This window comes from Chlamydotis macqueenii, chromosome 2, assembly GCF_036417535.1.
Source record: "Chlamydotis macqueenii isolate bChlMac1 chromosome 2, bChlMac1.mat, whole genome shotgun sequence".
Lineage (NCBI taxonomy): Eukaryota > Metazoa > Chordata > Aves > Otidiformes > Otididae > Chlamydotis > Chlamydotis macqueenii.
In genome coordinates this window covers 14824147-14849668 of record NC_141557.1, presented here as the reverse complement: position 1 = coordinate 14849668, position 25522 = coordinate 14824147, and the positions used below count along the sequence as shown (strand labels likewise).

The 25522-nt window shown below is 43.9% G+C and overlaps 1 protein-coding gene across 4 annotated transcripts in view; it reads right to left on the bottom strand.

Annotated features, from left to right (window-relative positions):
* The window catches only part of NRP1 (neuropilin 1), a 112394-nt gene extending 88190 nt beyond the window's left edge, over positions 1–24204 (bottom strand). For all 4 annotated transcript variants that reach the window (XM_086742001.1, XM_086742002.1, XM_086742003.1 and 1 more), the window contains exons 1-3: positions 24073–24204; positions 23366–23890; positions 19928–20102 (exon numbers count right to left, since the gene is read on the bottom strand). In XM_086742001.1, the coding sequence (XP_086598127.1) occupies positions 19928–20102; positions 23366–23432 (242 nt within the window). In that variant the 5' untranslated portion in view covers positions 23433–23890; positions 24073–24204. The remainder of the gene's footprint in view (positions 1–19927; positions 20103–23365; positions 23891–24072) is intronic.
* Positions 24205–25522: the final 1318 nt, after the last annotated feature.

Here is a 25522-nt window from a genome sequence, read left to right as displayed (position 1 = left end):
TGCCCTGCTTCTTATATATTAAGGAGTCCAGCTCTACTGTAGGCTAGCATTTTTCAAATGCAGCAGCATGCAATAAACAGGAAAGATTCCCTTAGAGACACTGTTGTTTTTAGCTGATCAAAAGGCCATTCTGGCATCCGCTTCTTGGTCAATAAAAATATTATTTAAGGAAAAAGAGAAACAACTCCAGATTAGCATTGCATCCTTAGCTTGGCTAAAGCCTCAGCAAAAGAAAACGCTGGCGTCATTACTGCTTAGCCTATTGCTGCTTATGTCCATCCTATTTTAGCTACATAAAATAGAGACAACAAATCAGTCTGCAAGAGAAAATGGAGTGTCCTCTATTTTTCCTGAATTTTAAACTACAGAACTACTTAGTACAATTTAGCAAAACATCAGAAACTTAAGGAGGCTGCCCTGACAATCTTCCAGGAGTCTATGAACTGCATCCGATCTGTAAGTTTTAAGCCTGTGGGAGTTTTGCAGAAACAGGAATTTCAAAATTTGGGCTTCATAACTTGGTCTAAGACACGGTCACTACTTTGACCCTGATTCAGAAAAACTTTTGAGCTCAGACCTAAACGGATGCATGTGAACAGTCTTGTGAATATAAACATTTCATAGTGCCTCATCGTCCACGTGGTGTGGTCTGCAGTGATTACAAATCCTAGCATGCAATGCTCCATCTTAATAGAAGCAATCTTGCTCATGTGTTGAAGCAGGAATATCTGGGCCTTAATTCAGTCACATTACTAAGCACATGCCTAATTGTAAGCACCTGTTGGCTACTTTAAATAAAGTGGGGTTCAAGCATATGTTAAACAGGGCTGAGTATGTGCTGAGAGAAGAATGAGGAAGCTCAAGTGAATGAATTGCATTTGCTGAATTAGGCAGTCCATGTCTGTGCACTTATACTCTGGTATTTTCCTTCCATTGCCTTCCTCTTCAGGGATGTTGCTCGTATCTCTATGTCCTGTCAAGTATCTTCTTTGCTAGAGAAGATCTCTAACTGACGTCCAGTGTGCTCCTGCGGTGCATGCGCTCTGTGGGGGTGACTTTGAATGCCACAGACCAGTGAGCACAGGTCTGTCAGCTTGCCCCAGCGAGATTGAAAAAGGCTTTGAGCCAAGCCACAGAAGCCAGAGGTAACGCTGCCCAAGCAAACACAATTTTACTTCAAGTACATCAACATGTGACATATTTTAAGAGAACAGTCTCAGTTCTTGGAGGAAATGTTTACTTCTATACGAACAGAACATAAAGGTCTTGTGCTCATTTTCTGTTTCCATTTTCACTTGTAAACCAATTATACTGCTTGTTGTGCACTAAGCCTATGACATGGCAAACAATTTCCAAACAGTTGCAAGATTTTTTTTTACTTCATTGACATGGACAACACTGTGCCAACCCTGGCAATCAGCTCTGTGTCCACCATGACAGAAATGAGCTTTTGCAGCTATCTAAGTCTGCCAGCTTTCCTGTCCACTTTGGGCAGCCATTTCTGAGGACTTTTGCTGGAATTTATTTCACCTTATAGTAGTTGTCTGAAACCCAGGGAGATAATGAGCTAGTTATCCCTTGGTAGACTGGGAAGAGAGACAGAGGCGCCTTGAAAGAATGACTTATCCTAGTGATCAGTCTTCAGGTGGTATGTATTTTTGCTGGAGGTATCTCCCTCCCCATAAGCAACAGGAGAAGGTCAGATACCCAGTTTAGAGGAGACATCCAGCTGCTAGAAGGAGGAATTTGGTGAAATTAGGTGCTCTTTCTGCCCTTCCTCACTATTTTTCTCACAATCATTTCTAAATGACACTTGCTTATCACTCCTGCTCATGCTTTGCACTTCCCGCTACATGGCAACTCTACAGCAAATACACTGTGTATTTCCTGCACGCATGCCAACACTGCTTTCTGCTACATGTTCCCTTCACAGGGTAATAAATATTGTGCAGCACTTCTTTTGCCAGGAAGAAGCCTCTTTGGTGGATCACTCTTTCTCAACTGTTTAAAAGGGCACTATTAAGCTCAGTTTTGAATTGTCAGATGAAGAGAAAAAATTACAAAGGAAAGACAGGCAGGAAAGTTTTAGACATTAGCTGCGATCTAATTAAATTCAAATTTGGAATGTATTTAGAAGAGTGGATGAGAAAGGTGTAGTGTTGGGGAAAAAGATTAAATTTAGCTTGCAAGTTTGGCTTCTGGCTCTAACTTTCATATGTGTATCATACAGTTACTAGACACCTGTGCTTGGGACTTGAAACTTGGCTGGTTGTGCATCCATGTGGTATAAAATGGCACAGTAGGACTTTGATCTAATGCTGTGACCTAATCTTGCAGGAAGGACAGTTCTGGCCCTGACACTCTAGGTCTGGGTGAGCTAGCGATTTTTGTGGGTGAACGTGCAGCAAGTTCGGAGAGTTCAAAAGTGAGGGTAGCTGCTCTGGCGGATGGAGCCAACAAAGGCAGGCGCTTGGCAAATACAACCGATTCCTGCCTCTCTTATCTTTGACATGCTGCCACAGCTTTACAAACACCTTTCAAAGGAAACATGTTGCAGTCAGGCCAAAGCAGCAGTGTGTGCTTCCACTGGTTTTGGCTCACCAGGGTGCTGGAGTGGTTGCGCACGTAAGCACGGAGGATGCGGGGCGCTCCCAGAGGAGCACGTACTTTGCGCGCATCAAAGGAAGCTGAAACCCAGAAGCTGGCCCACAAGCATGTGTTCCTGCTGTTTGCAGGCTGCAAAATGGCAATGAAGCACTCCCAGACAACTGAGGTACAGATGTGGAAGCTCTGGTTCATGAGAGAGGACTCTAGAACCAGTCTCTCAGATAGCAACTACAGAGATGTTTAAAGTCTGATTTACTGCAAATTGGCTGTTTGTTGTTTGGCTGTTGCGTGTGATCAAAATGGGTCATCCCTGCCAAGGGAGGCAAATGCAATTCTGTCAAATAGCATCTAAGTGCTTCCTTTGCTAAGTGGAAACAATTGCTTCTCCTCACTTCGCAGACTCTTCAAGTTCCTTAGGTGGCACTGACACAGTTCACAGATCAAGCATGCCCGTGCCACTAATATTAAAGAAATAAGTGGAAGGAAATGTAGGAATGGGGTTTTTTTTTCCCCCAGTAAAATTTAAACTTCCACTACAAAGAAATATGCAATAATGTTACCATCTGTGTCACTTTATTCAGGCCAGATCCACATTATAACTAGAACAGTGTTCCCATGCTGAAACACTGCATCATTATTAGCAATTACCAACATAGCTCCGTTATTAGCAATGGGATGTCTACAGCCAGTTTGCGTCGTCTATGCTGCTTTTATTTATCTTGGAGAAACAATGAACATAAAATGTCTCTGCTGGACTCTGACATGGTGTGTACAAAGGCAGATGTCTGTTGCAATCTAGGGGGTGGACAGGGAGGAGGTGACAGAGGGAACTGCTCAGCCACTGGAAGTTACTTTCATCAGTGTTTCCTTTGGCAAAGACTGCTCAGAAAACGCTAGGGGAAAGGGGGGAGGGAGGGAGGCAAAGAGGAGAGGGAAAAGGAGACAAAAAAAACCTGAAGATGAAAAGTGTTTTTCTTACTGTAGTCGCTTCAGAAGCTTTTTTGGTAGATAATTGCTAATTATTTGAGAGAGATGGGCATTTTTCTGCAGATAACTGTCTCTCATGCCTTAAAACCCTGTCGAGTTAGGCTGGCATAGCCTTTAACACCGACTTAAAAAAACCCTAAAAGCCAGTAGACAGCAAATGGTCTATTTAACACCGAGGAAAAGTAGATACACTGCAAGAAAATATGAATCTTTGTTCAAAAACAGATGATTCAAGAACATATTTTTACAGTGCCTTTTAACTTAGACACCAATTCAGTTTTCTGGTTACTGGTTCAGGATGCTTAATGGCTGCGTCATACACAGGGCGATGCACGAGTGAAGTCTCCGGCTCAATGACTGGGGTATGAGATCTGCTCTAACGTCTGAGCGCACAGTTGTGACTGCTTCTCTTCAGAATTCACCAAGAATGCACATTAAAAGAGGCTGCAGGGTAAAAAACTACAGCTGCCTGACAGACAGGCAGCAGCCTCATTTTACACAACTCTTGTCTGTACTCTGCTGAAATAAAAACAACAGGCTGATTCATAACTTCCAAATTATCCATGCAAGAAAAGCGGATTTTCCCCTGCTATAATGAGAATGTAGGAGCCTCCATCCTCAGAACCGTGCTGGGAAAATGGTCTGCAATCTACCCCCTCACTGCAGCCGACCCAGACCATACATCCTAAAGCAGGCTTTACCAACTCACTCGTTAAAAGCTCTTTAATTGCATGCGCTTCATACAGTCCTTTACAGAAAGCCTGGTTTTGATCCTTTTCTCCAGATCTCAGTCTTGGGCTGGGATAGACTGGGAGGGTTTGCCATGCTGGCTGTGGCCAGAACCGCATGCTCTCGCCGCATGCTCTGGACTTGGGGGATGCACAGTGGTGGCTGCCCCAGAGAGGGTGGAAACTGTCAGACACCTGCCGCCTTGGTGAGCTTTGGGCAAAACTTGCCTCTGCCTGGACCAAAGCTGGCTATTTTGGTCCTAAATCCTGCCTGCCCTGTGCCCTGATACTGAGACGGCTCACCCTCATGCCCTTTCTTTAAAAAGATCTTTTCTGGGCTGAGCTGAGATGGCAGACCATGGCTCAGAGGGGTCCTGCAGCCACCATGTAGGGACATGCTTGTAGCCCTATTCCGAACCCTCCTCCTAGGCTGGGTCAACTCTACATGATATTTCCATGTATTTTAAAATCAAAAGCCAGAAGGGAACCTTCTTTTCAGTAAAAGCATGACATTTAAAACCTTTAAATGAACAAGGAGGGCTGGTGAGAAACTGGTATTTACTCGAGCAGAAAGGCTGAGAAAGGCCATGAAATAAAGGTTCTGAAACCTAACCTAACCTAACCAGGTCTTCCTTGGTTTTATGGAAACATTTGGTTTTATACGGACTGCTTCATTTTAGCTTTTGTATTATATAAAATGCAAGTCCTTTGAGTAGCAAGTTGGATGAGATTATGTTCTGTTCTCTTCCAACCCAAGTGATCCTATTATGATAGAATGAAGCAAATTTAATACAACTCAGTAAAATTTTATTTTCATATAAGAATGAAAGAAAAATAATCAACTTTAAAAGATGCTTCAACATTTTATCATCAAAAATTGAACAAAATTCATGCCAAAAACTGAACTGAATGTAGCCACTCTGCTTTCTGGAGGAAGATAATGGGACTGTTTGAATTCAAGCCGTTCCATGGCAATTGGCCTCAGAGCCAGACAACGGACTTTGCCTGGTTTATATGCTATGTGTTTATAATAAAACTTCCTAATGTGATTTAAACTAGTTTTTCCCATAAAAATACTGTTTCTACAAGTCTTCAACTAGTGGCAAACTGTGTTGCATTTTTCAGTGCAGTTCCCACACAAGAAAAACCCACCAGCCATTTAAATAACACTTTTGCTGATGCTGAGACTGAACTAATCTGGAAAATTCTTGTAGTACTTTTCTGGCAAAAGCTATAGAAGATCATACGTTACTAAAAATGTATTTTCCCTCAAGTTCCTTAGTGGTGATACAGCAAAAAAGGTGTTCCTTGGGATACAATAAATAAGCACGTGCATGCGTGTAAGCGCAGATGTGTGAGATTTCTCCAGCACAGAAACATACAGTTGAGGTTACAGCAGTGACAGTTCCATTATAATCCCATTTTCACGTGCTCAGAGCTTTCTGAGCTGTATTATTTTGTCAGAGAGGTTTACATTTGCCCCTAGCTCATAGGTGATATTTTTTTTGAGGTTTCACAAAATCTACTAATCCATTTCTGAGTTGCCAGAGGGTAAAGAAATGCTTTTCCTGTCTCTTAGATTCTTGTAGCCCTGTTATGGCATTGATTTTTACACAGAACCCTCTGCAGAGTTTAACAGCAATCAGCAGCCTGATGTGCCTTAATGACTTCCTCTGTGCGTTCAAAAAATGGCTAAACTTGGCAAGTTGAAACCTTCCAAGGGGCCAGTGTTCACTGAGTAATAGCTCCCAGGTTAGTTTGGAATTATTATTTTACAGTAATAACAGAATAAAGACATTGAGATTTCCTTGAGTTCATAAAAATGTTTTGAAAATTAGTTCTGTCCTCCGAACAGCCCTTGAGTTTAGAGCTATATGGCCACTTCTCAGCTTGTGCACAGCAGATTAGACCCACTGCAGTTTTTCTAACTGCAGTGGGGAAGGACACAAACTGTAAAGGAAACACAAAGCAGTCGTTCACGACTTCATTGACTTCAGTAGAAATATGCAAACATAAAAACGGTATAGCTAGGTGGAGGATGGGACCCTTAATGCCAACGATGCTAGCTATTTTGCACAGTATTTTTGCATAATATTTGAAAGAGAGCAATCCCCTGAAAATATAAGCCTGCCCAACATGTAAAAGAACATGGCATAAGAAAGTTCTTTCTGTGTCAGTCCACCTCGTGTATCTCCAGCACGCCTGCCAGGGGATAGCAGTGGGACAGTGTAATGATCCTGCAGCAGCCAGTGTGATCTTTATCCCAAATATGCCAGAACTTTGCAGATCAGAGTCTTCCTGACCCAAAAGTCATGTCCTTGTCTTTAATGGCTTTCAATCAATTTTCTTCTCATTGATGTAAGCTGGCTTTGAAGCCAAGCAAACATTTAGCCTCCATAACAACAGGACTCCTAATGCTATTTTATAAATACTCAGAGAAAGGGTGGTAAACTCAGAGGGGATTTTTTTGGGGGGGATTAATTTTGCTTTCTGAAAGTTTTGATCATGCAGTGAGGGGTGAAGAAAAATAGCCAAGCAAAGAAATCAATATAAATTAACACTCAAGTTTCTTTTTTATTCTATTTTCCTTCTATAAGTCTATTACTTCAGTGGGAGTTTCAGGGCTGTGACTGATAACAGAAGCAGCACCAGGAAGTGGGGATTTTAGCTAGAATCCAACATTGCCAGCTCTCATGATTTTCCTCACGAGTAGCAAGAAATTTGATTGCAGGTTTTAAAGCACCAGCTGCTGATATAATGATATTGCCAAACTTCTCATTTAAGGCAGAGGAAATTTCTGGCTATTATTATCCAAGAAGAAATCCCCCAAAATACACTAGATGGAAAACAAAAAAAAGAAATCAATTATACTTTTTGAGATACAAGGATTTTTATAAAGTTTACCAATTTTTTGAGGTCTGACTTATGATACACAAAACTTGGAGCAGACAATTTTGAGGAAGAAAACTAGAGTGTTTACGCAGAAGAGTGTAAATTTCTACATCACCTATAGAGAGGAGATAGGGAAGGATGAGGCATCAGGTAGAACAAGCAAACCACAAAACAGCCTGAAATGTCCTGTAAGGTGGTTAAGAAACAAGGTAGACGCCCAAGTACAGTACTTCATGCATTAGGTGTACTCTAACAACATAAAATTGGGTTTGTTTTTTTTTTATGTCATTGTTCTAGCAGTACAAATACATTTGAAAATTCATGGGCCTCTCTGCTCCCCTACATGCACTGTGTGCACTGGAAGGAAAGTAATGTCCAAACTGAGGAAAATTCTACGATATACACAGGCATCAGAAAAGTGCTCTTCAAAAAACAGTTTTATGGAGCTCAAAATCATTTTTTTTTTTCAGTCCAAGTGAGATTGGGGAGAAATTTTGCCATTGACTTGAAGGAAGCCAGATTTTCACCCTATGTGCAAAGATGGGGGATGCTCCCCCTGTATCAGACAGAGCAGGCTCAGAATCTTCGTGTCATCTGCTTCCACCCAATAACAGCTTTATAGAAGTAAGTTAAGAATGAATAACTTAACAGCTGCCCAAGACGGCTCTAAAGTGCTGCCTTTCCTCGCTGCACACGAGAAGACAGCCATTAGCGTTGCTGCTGCTAGGTTCACTACTCCTTGGGGGACGCCGCCTTTGCAGAATGGCCTGGTTTTGTACTGGCAATATGCACACATTTGAAATTGCTCGCATTTGGATGCTGCTTGGTGCTCAGTTTTGAGTTAGTGCTGTGTCTGTTACAGATTCTTCTCATCACGGATAATGTGTCTCTTGTGAGAATGAGTCTTATTCTTTATTTTTGTTTGGATAACACTTCTCTCTTAAAGTCAAAAGACTGCCACATGCATTTTTACACAGCAGTATATTGTTAAAAAAAATTAACAGCTAGAAGATGAACAAATACAAAACAATGGCAAATTACTGTTACACTGCCCAACATTTCCACCCAGCAGTCTCTAAGGACTTCACAACCACTAATAAGCGCATCCTCAGATATTTGCAAACCAGAGAAATACTATCCTGTCTGAAGAAACTGAGGCACAAAGATGATATTGACGCCCAGGGTCAAGCAGTACGAGAGCATTGGCACTGTAAACAGCCACAGTGCCCCAGCACCTAATCCTGTACTTCTTTACAGCTGCTAGTGGAAAGAAAAGTTTGTACACGTGACAGAAGGACTTTGGTCTTTATTCCACCTACTTTTAAGAAACTCCTACCCATTCTGTGTGAGTATTAAAAGTCCGATCTTGCTGAACAGCAAAACTTTAACTGATTTCACTCTGAGTTAATGCTGTTTCAGCATTAACTGAACTGACCTTTCTTCTGAGAATTTCTAGGGAACTGTAGATATGTAGCGTCAGCTCCTCACTTAGCTGATGTAAATCACTGGTGCTCCACTAACTTCAAGAGAATGATCTTCAGGCAAATCAAGAGTATGGCTCATGAGAAAAACAGCTCCTTTCTTTACATACTTAAAGCAAAATTATCTGATATCTTTCAAATGAGAAAGAGCTGAAGCTGGAATGTGGCAAGGAAGGATGTATTTTCCTTTCTATGCTGAGCATATGGGAACACGCAAAAGTTACCCAGTGATCGGATAGTTATTTTCAGACCCCTCAGAGTTTGATTTCAGAGCATCAGTTAAGCTGTGGTTACACCTATAAGCATGTTTGTAATGCTGGGGATAAGAGGAGGAATAACGAAGAAAAGGGATAAACTACCTTGCATGTCATATGGAATATCACGGGGTGAGCATGCATATGGACAATTTCCACGGAGTAAGCAAGGTGCTTGAAGGTCACACCACAGTAATTTATCTAGCTGCCCAGTGAGGCAAGTTAAAAAAAAAACTTCCTGGAAAGCTTAAGTTAAAGTAGGCAGAGGAACTGCTTAGCTTAGACACTTTGCCTAAGCTTTTGTTCGAAGAGTAAATGCTGGGAGAAAATGAATGTGTCAGTAAGTCCCCCAATATGCACAGATACATTTATAGATGCATCTATATTGCGATTTGCAACTTGCAATTAGAAAAACAATCTGATTATTTTTTGCTAACAAATTTAGCTAATACAGTATCCAAAAACCTCTACTAGCATTTGTGACTAGTTATGTAACACAGAAGTAGGTCTACACATTGTTTTTACAGTGACTTTAGCTGTATCAGCTTAGAAACCATTACAGATAAAGCAGTACAGCCCCAGCTACGAACTGCTGACCCTAGCAAGGTTTACTTCTGACATAAGACATCTTTATACTAGAATACATGCATCCTCCAGTGCGTGCCGAATTGTTTTAACCATACACAAACAAAACCTTAATTGAAATCATTAAATCAGTACAAGAGCCAGTGTATGAAGACTAGGCTTTAGAAGACAAAGATTCAAGTCTCAAAGAGTACACAGGTATGGTCGATTAAAAAGTGTAAACATGTGCAAAGTAAAAATGTAATAGCCAGTAGAAGGAGCCTAATTGCCTAGGATATGTGAGACTCGCTCGTGCTAGTAAGTTTTAAGTTTAGTTTGAGGGAGAGATATTTCTGTGGGAAAGGCTGAAGAGCACTGGTTTCTTGAATAATGACATGCTATGACGGGAAGAATAAGAAGCAATTTGGGTAGTATTAGCTACACTGTTCAAGAGTAATAAGAAACTTGAAAATTATGGCAGATAAATTAGATAAAGACTATTATACTGTTTGAAGGCCATCATCTAGTATAGCTGTGGAGGATAAATCATAGAATCATAGAATGGTTAGGGTTGGAAGGGACCTTCAAAAGGTCATCTAGTCCAACCTCCCTGCAAGAAGCAGGGACATCCCCAACTAGATCAGGTTGCTCAGAGCCTCAACGAAAAAGGAAACCAGCAAGGAATATAACATGATATACTTGTGGTATTTTGTGTTTGAGCTATTAGCAGGTGCAACACTATTTGCATCAGTGGAGCTGTCTTCACCAGCTTCGCAGCTCAATGTGGTCCTGTATCTATTTTATATACCTACATTATACAGTGTATGTGCTATTGAAACACACCAGAAAACTTTGAAAATGCATTAGAACTTTAGCCTACATAGAATGGTTAAAATGTGTACCTGCTTTAATTGCTTGCCATTTGAAATACAAGATGAATCTAAATTGTCTGTTGTAAATGCATGTAAAGAAGTTTTGGATTTAAGCCTACATATGAATATACAAATAGATAACGTTTATAGAATTGCGACACAAAGTCTCAGGGGTTTTGTGGGAACGTCAAAAAGCTCTCAGCAATCAGAACATATCCCTGCCATGTTAATATATCTTATGCCTCTTTGTCCAAAACAGATTATGGAGATGGCTGTGAAACAGGGAAAAAAAAAAGAGTTTTTATTTAAGAGCTACCTTTGCATATTTTTCCAGACTTAACTAAAGCTACTCAAATGGAGCGACAGTCTAGGATTTCCTCTAAGAAGGGTTTTTAGCATAAGGGATGTAAGCCTCCCATTTTGCATTTGGCAAAGTGGAAGTGATCGCTATGGAAATAGGCAGTGTAGCCTACACTTCTGCACGGTGAACAAGTTGAAGCTTTTCTGAATTGCTGATCTGCTTCCCTTGTTACAGATGAATACATCAGAGTTGAAGTCGGTAGAAGTTGTCCAGCTTAACGACAGATTGGCACAAGACCCTAAAACAAGACAAACTTTGATTCTTACCCATGCACTTAGCAACTTGTCCCAAACCTTCACTATTATGAGCTAAGATTCTGGAAAAGAAATGATAACTTATTTATGGTGATTTATGAATTGAGTGGACAAAAAGGAATGAAGCTGAATTTTCTACTGTATTGTAAATTACTCCACAAGCATCTGAAATCTGTTGTCATAAAAAGCAACTATTAATTTGTATAGTGCCATAAATGTAAGTCCTAGCTATTAGCCCTGCACAAGTGAGTCTGTTGTTTTAACTGACTTCAGCGGGACTGCTTATGTAAAGAAAATGAGCAAAACTTTGGCTGTGAGGGAGTATTTCTCAAAGCTCGAGGCAGAATAATCACATGAATGTGAACAGACCTCTTTATTTTTCTCTAGGTTTGCAACTCCAACTGGAGGATGGCCCCAGCAGAGGGCTGTGAGGGCAGCGTGTGCCCCTACCCACAGTGGGATGCTCCAATCCCCCTCCCACCCCGCAGCTCTGATGGGCTGTGTCTTCATATGGGGGCATGGAGCAGCCCACAGTGCAAATGCGCAACGGAGACCAACCTGCTGGGAGTGTAAGGAAGGGATTAACTCAAGCTATCATTCAGCGTGAGGTTTGGCCCATCTGTGTTTAAGGGAGGCATTGGGCATATGGCCACTGCAACTCCACATCAGTATGGAAGGCAGCAGACAACCGCCCAGTTTCTCCTGTAAAAAAGCTGGTTATTGTGCTTCTGGGATGTGCATAGTTTCTTCTGGAAGAAATCATCATGTCAAATCAGTGTCTCTTCCACACATGGAGATATTTTCTCAATGGTCCTTTTGAGCCATCTAAATTCTTCATCTTATAGCATTACGTAAAATCCTTGTAATGCTATTAACATGCAATATAAGTCTAAATATGCACAATCTTTTCCTGTTTAAATGAATTATTATAAAGCTCACACAGTTCACAACCAGCTTTGTGGGTCACACAGTTTTGCAGTACTTTATGTGTGAGAAACAATCAGAAATTTGATTTTTTTAAAAAAAACCTTTGGTATTGCCCATGAAAATCAATTTCCTCCATAAAAGTTTAGGACTTGGGAAGGGGGTTATTCTCACATTTTTGTGAATTCCTACAGAAAAGCGAATGACCTATGCTCCCCAAAAGTTGGCAGGTGACTTATTAAACTTCTCTCAAATCTCCTTCAGGAAGTTCATTAAAACTCTATTTGGAAATGGCCAGGTGCTTGCTTCCCACAGTGCAAAAGGGAAATCTGTCACCCTGTTTTAAAAATTGTTTTGTTGCTTGGGATAAAGAAATAATCATTATACCAAGCTGTGTGGTTTTGTGATGGAAAACTGTGGCTTGGTGAGAAAAGTGCCAAGGTCAATGCAATGAAAGACCCACAGTGAACTCAGACCTGATTTCAGAAGTCAGTGGTGGATGGAGGCCAGGAGAACACAGTTTTTTCTGCGGTTCATTTGAAAACACTCTAAGATTCTGGATAAAAATAGCTCTCTAGCTTGACAGATTTTTTAGCTTGAAAAAATACCATTAGAAAATATTTTTATATGTTTTATGAGGATCGCTAAGGCTGACAAAATTACCTTGTTTGACACTGGATCCTGACCTAAATACTACAGCCAAGTCAACTAACAGGAAAATAGTAGGGCTAAGCCTTTTTCATTCTTTATTCTGCCAAACCACTGCCTCTTGCAATCAGGATTGATTACAAACACCCAATTAAGAGGCATTTGGAACATGATCTGAACACTAATCCTGTCTCTTTTTCTCTTTATACCTAATTATCTGCCTTAAGACGGGTATTAGTGCTTTAATTAGTAGATTTACTTTAGGAACTTCTACATAAACTAAGAAATATATACTATATACATAAATGTGTGTATATATGCACAGTCTTACAGAGGTGCATGTAACACATAAGCCAACATCCAAGTAGTTCTGTGTGACATGTAAGTCTAGACATATACATGTGAGTGCATGTATACCTTGTTTTCAGACATAATTTCATTCTTTGGAATACTACAAAAGAAAATAATTGAATTTGGTTTTACATCAGATGTATAAAAATCTCTATATCATAATTACCAAATTATGACACAATGTTATAGCTTGCAATAAGCTATAATTAAGAAACTAATTTTCAGCAACATAGAGGTTTTTGTTTTAATTACATCAGCAGAGGAGAAGGGAGCGGAGAGGAGAGCAGGGGGGGGTTGACTGAAAACATATTGAGTGTTTCAAGAGGCTAATGCCAACGATGTTGGATTTCAATTTAGACAGGACTCAGCCCTCCGTTCTGAATTTGTCTATCTCTGTCCACAGAAAGGATGAAGGATTATGCTCATGGGAATTCGTATTTGACCCTCAAACTTTCTCCTATCTGAAGAGTTTCTAGTTGTAGCATATCAAGACAGAATTCTCCCCACAGTTCACTTAACTGTCTGGATTAATAGAAACACCTGCATATGATTGTTATTATAATTTAATGCGATACTGTACAGAGACCCAAGTCAAGACTCCACTGTGTCAGGGAACGCACCCATATGCACAGAGTGCAAGGCCAGGCTCTGCATTTAGCCCCTCAGCCCCAAACGCAGGCAAGCACAGACGCTCTAGCTATGACCAGGCAGCTTGGTCATGGTTTCCCTAATACCTGCTTCTGAGAAAACTCAAACCCAAAACACTACTCTGAAAGAAGGAATTGTTAAACAGTTTGACAATAGAGACTTTCATAAGAGTTAACTGCTTGGATAAACAACAAAAGAGGCAGTTTATTACACTGTGTAATCAGAAAAACAATATAATTTCCAACTTCTTTCAACTCTTATTTAGTTTCTAAACATAGTAACAGCATTATCTTTAGATACTTGCTTCTGATATTGGTGTACAAATGCATGCTAAATCCTGTAGCAAAGAGCACATACATCTATGTATTTTCATGATCCAGAATCTTTTAAGTTTAGAAAAAGTATTATGTCTGTATGCTAGCATGCTCCATGTCTACTGCAACAAGTGCTTTTTGCTTCCCCGATCCTGCACAGGCTCTGGCCTGTGTCCTTCCCTTGGCACCCTGAGGGTATCAAACAGCAGTGGTCACCAGCCAGGCTGTCTGGAGGGCAGCAGCATGCTCCCTGAGAGCGAACCTTTCCTGTGCTTTACATAAAGTAGAGAAATGCCCTCTAAGTGCACCCAGAAACACGAGATACCACGTCCGCTAAATCCACTGCAACGACTTATCCTAAACCATGCCAAAAATACTTGTTTCTTGTTTTGGGGACAGAATGAAGGATGGTCCCATTCATCCCTTCAGTAGTCCCAGATAATCTCTCAGTAACCCCAAACAGCTTTTAAGGGACAGATTTTGGAGGGAGACAAGGGGGTGGAGATGCTACCCCTTCAGCCCGGGTACGGCCCTCCCAGCGGGTCGGCCCCACGTCCCGCTCACAGCTGCATGGAGCCTGGCTTTGACAGAGAGATACGCAGGCCTTTGCCAGCCTGCTGTGATGAAGAACACAGTGGGGTGGCTCAAGGTGTGTGGGCTGGGTGATTCAGTTAATTCAAATTACAGCAAGCATGGGCGTTCCTCCAGTGGCCCTCAGCAGGTGAGGAAGGGGCACTCCTGCCTCTCTTGGGTACCTCGTCCTGAGGCAAACCACTAAAAGCCTGACACTGATGCCCTGAGGAGCGAGGCCACGCCACTAAAACCATACTTCTGTTTGAAAGCTCAGAGACCTTGGCTCCTCCAGACGCCTCTTCGCAGCCATGGGCAAATTTGGTCCCTGCGTCCCACAGGCCTGAATGGATCTGCTCCTTTGCTAGCTCTGCAGCTTACCTTGCGTTGTCAGCTGCAGTCACCTCACTGCCTGCTGTGCCCAAGAGTGGTGGAGGGAGAGGGAATTAGGACTGCCATCAGAGCGACTGATACAGTCATAAACCGACCCTACAGAGCCTGTGCTGCATGCCCCCTTCCTCACAGACTCAAAGAGAAACATTCCACTGTGAAAGCGGAGAGCAAAATTCCCATCGCTGTCAATGATAATAGGGCTGCATTTGGCTCAGACCCTCCATTACTCCCAAGATATCCTTGGTGCAGTTTGTGGGAGCAGTTCAGGGCTGGTAAGCCCAGAGCCAGGCTCCAGCTGCTCGTTGGGGCAGTTAGAAAGCAGCTATCATGCGTGCAGCCATTGACAGGACACTTTGGACAGGCAAGGCTCGAGGGGCAGCCCCACGATGTCCTGTACAGGACGGTTCTCCTCTAGACAGGCAGTGAGGACGCGCACCATGGCATTGTCATGGCAGCTGAGTGCCATCCGGGCCTCCTTTGGCTCCCATGGGCTCAACCAAAGGGCTTTAACCGCCCCTGCATGAGAGAAATGCGAGGCACAAAGTCTGCACAAAGCAGACCTCGCTACATGGAAGAATAGGAACTAGGATTTAGACAAAAGCAAATGAAAGCTTAAACTTTGCAGAAACTAGAGAAAGGCTGCGCCGTGGCTTGCCTTGCTCCTGTTTATTTTACCAGCCTCAGTTTGTTATACCTACAGATTTATTGCATAAATCCACTGACATTATTTAGAAATAAAATGGATGGATGAATTTCTAACATCATTAAGGTCTATAGGAGTTCCATGAGGCTACAATTTCACTCTGTGTGTCTGGATAGCTATGCTTTCTTCCATACTCAAGGATCTGGAGGAGCTGTTTTCTTCTATATAAACAAACATAGGTGATTTTTGCTCTGTATTCTATAACTGACTGCACTTTCTATACAGCTCTGATCTCATCAGTGTAACTAATCCCTGGTAAATGCAATATAAAGAATAATTATCTGTGACATCTCTCTTTCTATAACTTGAATGTTTCCAAAATGGGCAATTTTTCCATTCTGAGTGATTTGACAGCATTGTGTATACATTCTATAATTGTCAAGCAAGGATGATATTTACTCTCTATGTCTATAAATGATGGCCAGTAAAACAATTGTGCTGTGTGGTGTATCTATGAAAACCTTGTAAAACAATACAGTCAAGTCTGGCAACAAAGTCAATAATTTGTCAGTAAGGAAACCACTATTGGGCTTTCTCTACCCAACCCTCCACCTTTCTTAAGCTCTTTTCTTCTGAAGCTTCACATTCATTTTCTTAATGTTTTTAACCTAGTGTCTGTGAAATTTTTATTGCTCCCTAGATAATGACATCTGATCTGAATGTAACCACACACCTCTTTGCTCAGCAACATTTGTCACAAACCATTATAAATTATCATGCTGATAGTGTGCATTGCTGGGAAACCGGAAAAGTTCCATAAATTCAAGGTACTGTATCAGTGACATTCTTGTTTATTATCTAGGTATAAAGTTTTACTCGATTCAAGATGGCTACATTTACACAGTAGGATACTTCAGCAACACGAGATTCGTACAGCTTGCACTAAGTGCTGAAAAGCATTTACCACATGCAACAAACACTGGAGCATTTTAACTAATATGCAGCCATATGTTTTGTCTCTCTATTCATTTTAACCATGTTCCTGACTCCAAAAAATGCATGGCTATTATTGGGGCTTCCTTGAGAAAAGGCAAAACAGCAAACAGAAACTATTTTTCTCTTAAAGTACAGCCATAATTTCTGTTTCCTGGCCTCCTGAAGAGAAGGCATAACACTCGTTAAAGTTAAAAGTTAAAAAGAGACTGCGTATTTTTTCATTATGTATATACTTGATAACAATCTGTGGTTGACATGATTGTATACTTCCCGTTGAGACCCAGTATTTCCATTACGGTGGTTCAGTAGTTCGGGCTAGAAGATTTTTTTTGTTAGATGAACCTAGCTTGTGTGAACATATTTTTAATTATTTGCGTATCTTTATTCTTCAAAACTGTGAAAGTTGAGTCCTTTGGAATGCCTCCAGAGAAACAGGAATTTTCACCATGTTTGCTTGAAATTTAAAACTACTCAAATGGTTCTGATCGTCAGAAATCACACATATGTGAATTTTATTAGGAGTCATTTGAGAAATACTTATTCATTAAAGCATAGCATAATAAGTAGGTAAATCAAGGGTATATTTTTAAAATGAATTCCAAACCCTAGCATACAAAGAGACTAACTGGGAACAGCTTCAGTACAGCTAATGCTTACATTTGCTGCTTTTGATTCTCCTCAGAGAATCATCCTTTCACCAGTTTTACATTTCAACACATCTAGCCCTCTGTATAAAGTAATATTTTTAAAAGTTAGATAAGGTCTCTTGATTTTCCTGTTGACTCTACAGAACAAGACGGTAACCTTTCCAAAGTCACAGTGTCTTCCTCCCTAGGCTCAGGGGGTCCTTGTTATTAAAGTTGTTTTCCATGCTAACTAAGGTCTAAGATGCAATGAACAGCATTATAAAGAGGATTTTGGGAGCTAGGCCAGCAAGCTAATCTTCTCCTCTAGTCTACTCTAATTGTATGGGGCATTTTTTGTTCCCAGACATGAATTCCCCTATCTCTCATTTTCTATCTGCATTTCATATTTAAGTGCTTATTAATTTCCAGTGCTAAACCTTTCAATAAACTAGAGTGTAATCTAAATTGCACATTTCTAGATTGCAGGCTGAGTTGCTAATAAACTAAGTATATTAGGAAATAAAAATGTCCTTAGCTGCAAAACCAAAAAATCTTGTGATATGTTTTATTGCATTAATCCCCGGTTGTACTCAATATTTGGTACAAGGAATGTGAATTTTGTAAGTAGACACTGAAATTTCAAACCACAGAGATTGTTGACAAATTCCTCTTGCTGAAATCATTTTCTATTATTCTGGTCCTGCTTTTTGGCACAAATACAATCCCTCTAAGTTAAAAAAAAAAAAAGCAATTTTAGATGTAAGTGAAGTAGCAGCTGAGAAATTGAGGATTGTCTACAAGATTAGCATTTCAGCATAGACCAAATAATGGTAAAGTTATCACCATCACACACTGCAAAGACAATGCAAACAACCCTGTTAAGAGACTTCCTTCCACCTACTACCATCTCATTACTGCACTGGGTCCCCTTTCAGAAGAAGAAATAATGCACGGGGGAGAGTGGACAATGAATATTGAGAAGGGACTGACAAAGGGAGGGAGTCAATCCCTTCCCTGGACCTAGTTCAGCTCAGTCTAGCACTGTTTAGCACAACACTATGCCACAAAGATTACTTGTTCTTCAAATAATTGTATGCTGTGCACCACTTTACTGCTCTCAAAGACCATGTTGGTTTTACGGCGTTGGAAAAACATGTATTCTAGCAAGGAACGAAAAGCATTTGACAGTGAAATATGCTTGATTTAATTTCCTAATCTCTATCTAAGAGACAAAGAGAGACAGATAAACATTTCAAAGCATTAGCACTGTCCCACAGAATGAAAGCAAAACCTGTATCAAGAAGACACAGGGAAGTGAATCATTGCCTGAGTACAACAAATTAAAAATTAAAGAATGGGAAGTCAGCGTGTGAACATATGGTGTGAATATGAGCTGCAGCTCCAACACCACAGTAAAAAACACATTTTAATGAAGAATCAGTTTTGTTTTATGAGCATAGGGTTTTCCTGCATTACCACTCAACTATGGTACTGAAACGCTGATGTATAAGAGATTACAAAAAACAACAAAAAAAAAGAAGCAACTAAGCACCACACTGCATCATTAAAAAACTTCATTTTAAGGGAAATCTATAACTGTGATCTAAGTAATCAATTTGTTAAATACTAGGAACAAAGACGTGCACGGTAAAATTAAGTGCTTGAATACAGTTGCTCACTTTCTCTAAGTCCAACACTATAACCTCATGATCTGTTACAACCACTCTTGATGATGCTGAACATTATTTTACAGGACCAAACCCTGTTTAATCTTGAATACTCCCACGAAATGCCAAACACCAATGGCTCTTGAGTTTAATCTCTTTCTGATATGCAGAGAAAGCCTTGACTGGTAGAATTAATGAACAATCATTCTCTCTTGCATTTGTCAGAAGGGCATGAAAAAACCATGATACTAAATTTTTAAAATAATGAATCACTAAAATATTTTCTTCATGAAACAAGTAGGCTGAATTTAGAGGGCATGTTGAAGAGGGGAGTGATCTGACCATGTGCATGCTATGTGGTTTACAGATTTGGGGAAAAGTGGAGAACAGTTTCTGGGAGACTCTGACTCCCCTTCTCACTCTTGGAAATAGATGGTCAAAGGGAATGCCAGCACAGGGAAGCAAAGGGAGCCTCAGCTATCCTCTTCCTCCTCTCAGGGCACTACTGTAGAGCAGGAGGAGGGGAAAGAAGAGCTACTGGCTGTAAATCAGCAGCAAAGGAAGAAAGGAGGAAATATTACTATCAGTCCTGCAGTCCGCTGCCCCTTAATGAGTGAGAGTAAATGGCAGACTAACTCTGTGTTAAGAGGATTCCGCAATTTATAAACTGCCTGTTCCTGCCGTGGGCTGCTTGTAGCCGTAGGAATACAAAATGTAAGGCAACTGTTTTTTAAAACTCTAGAGACTTAAAAAAGCAAGCAGGCCAACCAACACGCAACAGTACCTCACCCCAATCGCATCCCCATAACGTGCATCATCACCATCCTCCGCTTGCCTCTCCCATCAGGCCGACAGAATTCAAATATACTTCACACAGCTCTAAGAGTTGCAAAGATCTTTTTTAACTGTGCAACCCCCCCCGCCCGAAGGATGCTCCTTTGAACGCCTCCCGCCTCTTCCCACAGCAAACACCGGCCGCAGCCCCTGCGCAGCGACGGGGACCGGCCGCGAGCGCGGCGGCGGGGCGGGGCAGGGCGCGGAGCCCCGCGGAGCCCCAGCGCGGCGGGGGATCCGCGGGCGGCGGCGGCTGCGGCAGCGCGCCGGCAGGTGGCGCCGTGGCGCTCTGCAGCGCGGCGCCCGCACTTACTTGCAGTCGCGGTCCTCCAGGTCGAAGTGGGGGTTGAAGTTGATCATGATCCTCTGGTAGGGCTCCGGAGCCTGGATCAGCCACTCGCACTTTTGGCTGGGGTGGTAGGACTGGGGGTAGCCAGGAGAGGTAAGGTACCCAGGGTTTAAAATTTTGATCGTGTCACCGCACTTATCTGCGGGGGAAGCAAACAGATTGGCTTTTTTCAGTTCCCCAGCCATGACAAGCATTCAGTTTCAGCCCGCCAACAGCAAACCAGTCATCCACCGGGGGAATGCTGAGGGGTTATGGGCTTCTTCAAGCCAACTTTTGCTGCATCCTGATGTCTTCTTTAACGCAAAGGCATCTCTGTTACATTTTATTGAAGGAAAGGCCTGCCTCTCCATGCCTATCCTTAAGTCCAGTAGCTGGACAGGCAGCAGGTAGCAAAAGACACTCTGTTTCTAAACAGTCCCCTTTTTAAAAGTCCCCTACCCTGAGCAAACAGTGCCCCTTGCAGTGTTAAAACCTTGCATCCTCACAACAGCAGTAATGTTGGCTCAGAAGGGTGTCTGAGACTCAATTATCTCCAAAAAGTATAATAATCTTAAGTACAAAGTCATAAGGAAAGCTGGGAGGAGACCTAAAAAGATGGCATTTGACCCCTTGCCCAGTTATGGGATAAGCCTGGTCTGTGTCACTGACCACTGGGATTGTCTTGGTGGATCCAAGCTCATTCATAGCCAGACCCTCCCTTTGTTTTATCAGTCTATAAATCTAGGCAGGTTGAAACTATCTGTGCTCTTCAAACCCAGGCTAGCAGAGAACAAAGTGGTTTTAGTGAAGCAAAAATCATCCACTATTTATTCCTTCAAGGAAGTTTGTTCATGCTTGGAGACTGCATCAAAGTAATGGAGCAGAACAACATCCTTTCCTCTTCCCTCTGTCCCTTCCTCCCTCCAACAACAACAAAGATTTATTTCTAGCAGCAAAATAGTTGCAAAAGTTTCCAGAATCACCAAGTGTGACTGTGAAATATGGTATGCTGAATCTTGCTCCTTTGGCCAGCATTGTCAGGGTTGCATTTTAAGGTTTACAGAAAAAATAAAAAGGGACAAGAAATCCAGCCTACACAGTCACTCACTTCACTGCAGGTTTGTGTTACCACTTTTTTTTTACTATAGATATTTTTTTCTATAGATCTTCAAGGAAGAAAAACTTTCTCGACAGATAGATTGTTTAATTTTGAGGAATAAAATTTGACAGTAAACTACAGACAGGAAGAATGTCCACACTAAAGAGCAAGACTATATATCAGTACATTCCAGTAATGGTATATACAGGCTGCAGTGCTGTACCTAATACATTCCCCACGAAAGCAAAATGGCATTCTTTGCTCTCAGCATGAATTTATAAATGTACGGGATTTTATTGTAGGAAAAAAACAGGTCAAATGGAAATGAATGAGGCAGTATACATCAAAAATGCATAAAGCTAGATACTCTTTATAGAAATTATTTGCCATAAATTGGGAGGGAAGGGGATGCTATGTACTCAGCTGTATGGTCAAAACGCAGATACTGCTAAGGATGTTGCTGGGAAAGGCTATCTTATTATTTATTTCCGCTTTGTCTTTGCAAAACAGGCTGTTTTCCTCTGACCAGAACAAAAGAGACTGCAGCTCAAAGCTCAAAAGCTGTCACTGGTGATCTTGCTAATCCGCTGTCTGGGGCTCTCAGGGAATCTTGCTTTTTCCTCCCTGTATAAGCACACTCGGAAAGTGATCCTGTCTCATTAAGCCCACTCTGGCCCTGCAAACAACATGGCAGAGTCTGGCATCTGTTAAACGCCTGAAATAAAGCAGTGCTGCTTCTAGTCACTTGACAGAGTCACTTCAGAGGACGCTGAGGTGGACTCACTACCACTAGTGCTCCTTAATCTGCGACTTCTGGGAAAGTGACAGTGTAATAAGATAATGCGGTCTGCTAGACTCCCTGGCTCTGTGCAATCTCTCTCACACTTGATTAAGAAGAGCAGTTTCTAATGACTTCGGACCATTAGTTCTAAATAAGGTTAATGAATTAATTTAGTGGACACTAGTACTGCATGTAGGTGAAGGTGGCATTAGTAGGTCTGATAGGTTACAGAGGAGGTTAACGGCCTTGGTGACTCCAGCAGGGCCACCACATCAGCCACTCATGGGGGAGGCTTCTGCCCAGCAACTCACCCTACTCCTCTTCTTTTAAAGGGGAGAAATGATCAAGAAGAGCACTGGGTGCCCCCCTCCCACCCCTCAGAGGGTGCAGGACTAGGGGCAACCATGGTTTATGTGGGAGCTGGGAAGGCAGCTGCCTGCACCCCTCGCCTGGGCTGGGGGGCGTGAGGAAAGCGCACCTCTCCAGCATCCCCAAGCCAGGCTTGGCACATGCCTCCAGTGCCTTTGCTCCCACACCGTGGGGCCGGAGGAGGCAGCTCGTCCTGATTAAACTAAGCAGCCTCCTCAAAATGTATTGGGAAAGAGATTAACTTCCATCATAAAACACACAATTTTAATACTCTCTCTTCCACACCACTCCACTTGCAGTCCCTTATTAAAACAATACACCAGCATAAGTGGAGGGTGCTCTCTTCTTTTAATTACTTTGATTGAAAACTCAGTCAGGCAAAAGTAAATATTTGATAATTAGCTAATAATAATTGCTCAGGATTTGTCAGGAAAGGAAAACCTCGCATGAGCTGTTTTGTGTGCGAGACCTAAACATCAAGCAGTTCCACAATTAGACCATCTTTAAAAATGCACCATGCAGTGAAATATTCCCTGTGCCCTGACATTGTTCGGGTAAGGAGGAGCACGCTGCTTTTAATTAGTTGTGTTTTCAAGGGCTGCCTGATAGTACACTAGCTACAGCAGTCATTTGTTACGGGATTTCTCTTTTGGAAGGGAGTCTTGAGCCTTCCCAGAGAAGCTCAGCTTCTCTCTTGGCACTGTGCAAGTTGCACGTAAACTGCAGACTTGGGAAAGGGATAGTCTGGAGAGCTCTGGGTTTGAAGACTACCCGCAGGTACACACACAGCTAGATAATCTGAACTCTTACGCTTTGGGAAAAGAAAGGAGGGGGAGAGAAAGCCTTCCCTTTAAAGTGTTCATTATCTTTCAGATACCGAAGGCGAGACTTATTAAATTGCCTATGGGAGGAAACATTATTAAGACAATTGGCTGTCCTGATCTAGCGAGAACGCGCAGCGTGCTGTATACAACCACTCGAAAGAGCGGAAAATAAAGTCGGACGGCGACCGCGCCTCCCTCCCCGGGCAGAAAGTTCCCCGCCCCGGCCGGGCTCCGGTCGGTGTCGGCCCCACCGCCAGCGCCCGGCTCCCGCAGCCCCGGAGCCCAACCCCGGAGCCCAGCCCCGCAGCTGCCAGTCCAGGCTGAGACCCGACGCCCGCCGTGACACTTACCGCTCCGCAGAGCCCTGGCGAGGGTGAAGGTGAGGGCTGCACAGTGCAGGAGAAGTCCCCAATCCATTTTCTCTTCCGACAGCAGGGAAAGGAGGGGAAAAAAAAAATAAAAAACGTCCTCGACGCACAACTCTTCTTAGGTCTTAAATCCTCCAGCCGGAGTGAGGAGCAGAAAGCTCGGTTGGTGAGGGCAGTCCCGGGGGCAGAGGGAGGCTGGCTTCTCGCTGTGCCTCAAGTCGCCCGCATCCTGTCATTTAGCTCTGGTTCCCACTCCCTTTCCCCACACTTGTTCCTGCTCCAGGCGCCGCTGCCCCTGCCATTCCCAGCGAGACTAGAAAGCCAAATGAAAACGAGGGGAAAAAAAAAAAAAAAACCAAACCAAAAAACAACAACAACAACAACAACAAAAAAAAAAACCCAACAAACCAACTAACACAGAAACAAGACAGACAAAAATCCTGGAGGCTGCTGGCACCTCGGGAGCACTCTGCCGGGGCGGGCTCCGGGAGACGGGGCGGGGGTGCTCTGCGGAGAAGAGAGAAGGAAGGGAAAGCGGCCGTGAGCGGGGACAAGCCGGGCGCTGGAGTTTGGCAAACTGCGTTCCCCCACCGCCTGTCCCGCTCTCCCGGCTCCCGCGGGGCCGACAGCCCCGGGCGGCGGTGCCCGGTGACGATGCCCGGGGGTGATGCCCGGCGCCCCGCACTCACCTGCCTGGGCGGGAGGCGAGCGATCGCGCTGCCGCCGCAGGGACTCCCGGCCGGGGAAAAGGGGAAGCGCCCGGGCGGCTCCTGCTCGCAGCCTGAGGAAGAGGAGCGCAACTCAGCGGCAATAAGAGAGGCCGAGGAGCCGCCGTCTTCCAAGCCCCAGTCCCCTCCCCCTCCCCGCCCTCCTCCTTCTCCTCCTCCTCCTCAGCCCCCTAAGACATGGGCAGCGCGGAAGAACCAACAAACAAACACGGCGAGCCCCAGCCCTGACACCCAGCCGGGGCGGGGGCTGGCTCGGGGGGACGCGGAGGGGGAGAGAGGGGACGAGAGGCGGCCTCCCCCGCCGCCGCAGGTAGAGCCGACCCGGGCGGAGGCACCCACCTGTGCCCCGCGGAACCCTGTCCTGCTCGCCCGGCCGCCCCCGTCTCACCCGCGGACGCGCATACACGCGCATCCTGCCTACCTGCAGCCTCGCTCCCTCTGCCGTGGCCCGCGGGCACCCTGCCCCCTCCCCTCCCAGGCCCCCCCTGTTTTGCCGCCTCGCCCCCGTTAACGCCGCTCTTTTTGTTTCGTGTCAGCGTGCAGCGAAGCACCCGGCCCCACGCGTGTCCCTCGGAGTCCCTGCGGTCCCCTCGTGGGACACCACCATGCCCTGGGATCCTAGGGGCTGCTGGCCACGCTGGCGTGGACTGAGCTGTGGGGACCCCCCGTGAGGGGAGTCGCAGGTGGCAGGCTCACCCACACCCACCGCCCTTGTTCCCATGACATTACTGCATCTCTGGGGTGGCTTCCCGAAGCCTCTACCTCCCGACCCTCTTCCCATCTCCTTCTTGCCCACCCTGGCTGCCATTCCCACCTCTCCCAGACTTCCGTGCCGCTCCCCAGCCTGTCCATCCCCCATGAAGCCCCTTGAGGGGCTGAGTTGCAGCTGGGGTCCCCGGGGCCGGCTCTGCTCCCCATGGAGGCTACACAGCATGAAATACCCACCGCGGCATGTGCGTCTCTGAGCAATCCTCCCACCCCTCACTGGCACCAGGGGACAGGCATGAAGCGGGGCTATCGTGGGCTCTGAATCCTGGTGCCGTGGCTGCATGGTCTGGTGCTCAGCAGCTATGGGGCCTGTCCCTTCCTTGCCCCATTGCCTTGCCCCACAGGCTGCCCCTGTGCCCAGGGAAAGATTACCTAGCTGAACTCGACTGCTCCGTTTATGCAGAATGCTTCGAGCTCCTTGTGCTTGGAGGCAACAGTCGCTGGGGTAGGGGTTAGTGGAAGAGCTCTAAGGCTGAAAGCTGAAACACGGTGTTAAATGGTCCCCAAAGATGGGTCTACGCTAGGAAGATGACCTGCGGCCAACGATGGATGTCAGCCACTCTCATCTCCCAGAGCAGAGTTTGGAAACAATTTGTTACTGCTGCACAGCTGAGGCAAACCCTGTTAACGCTTCATCAGGAAA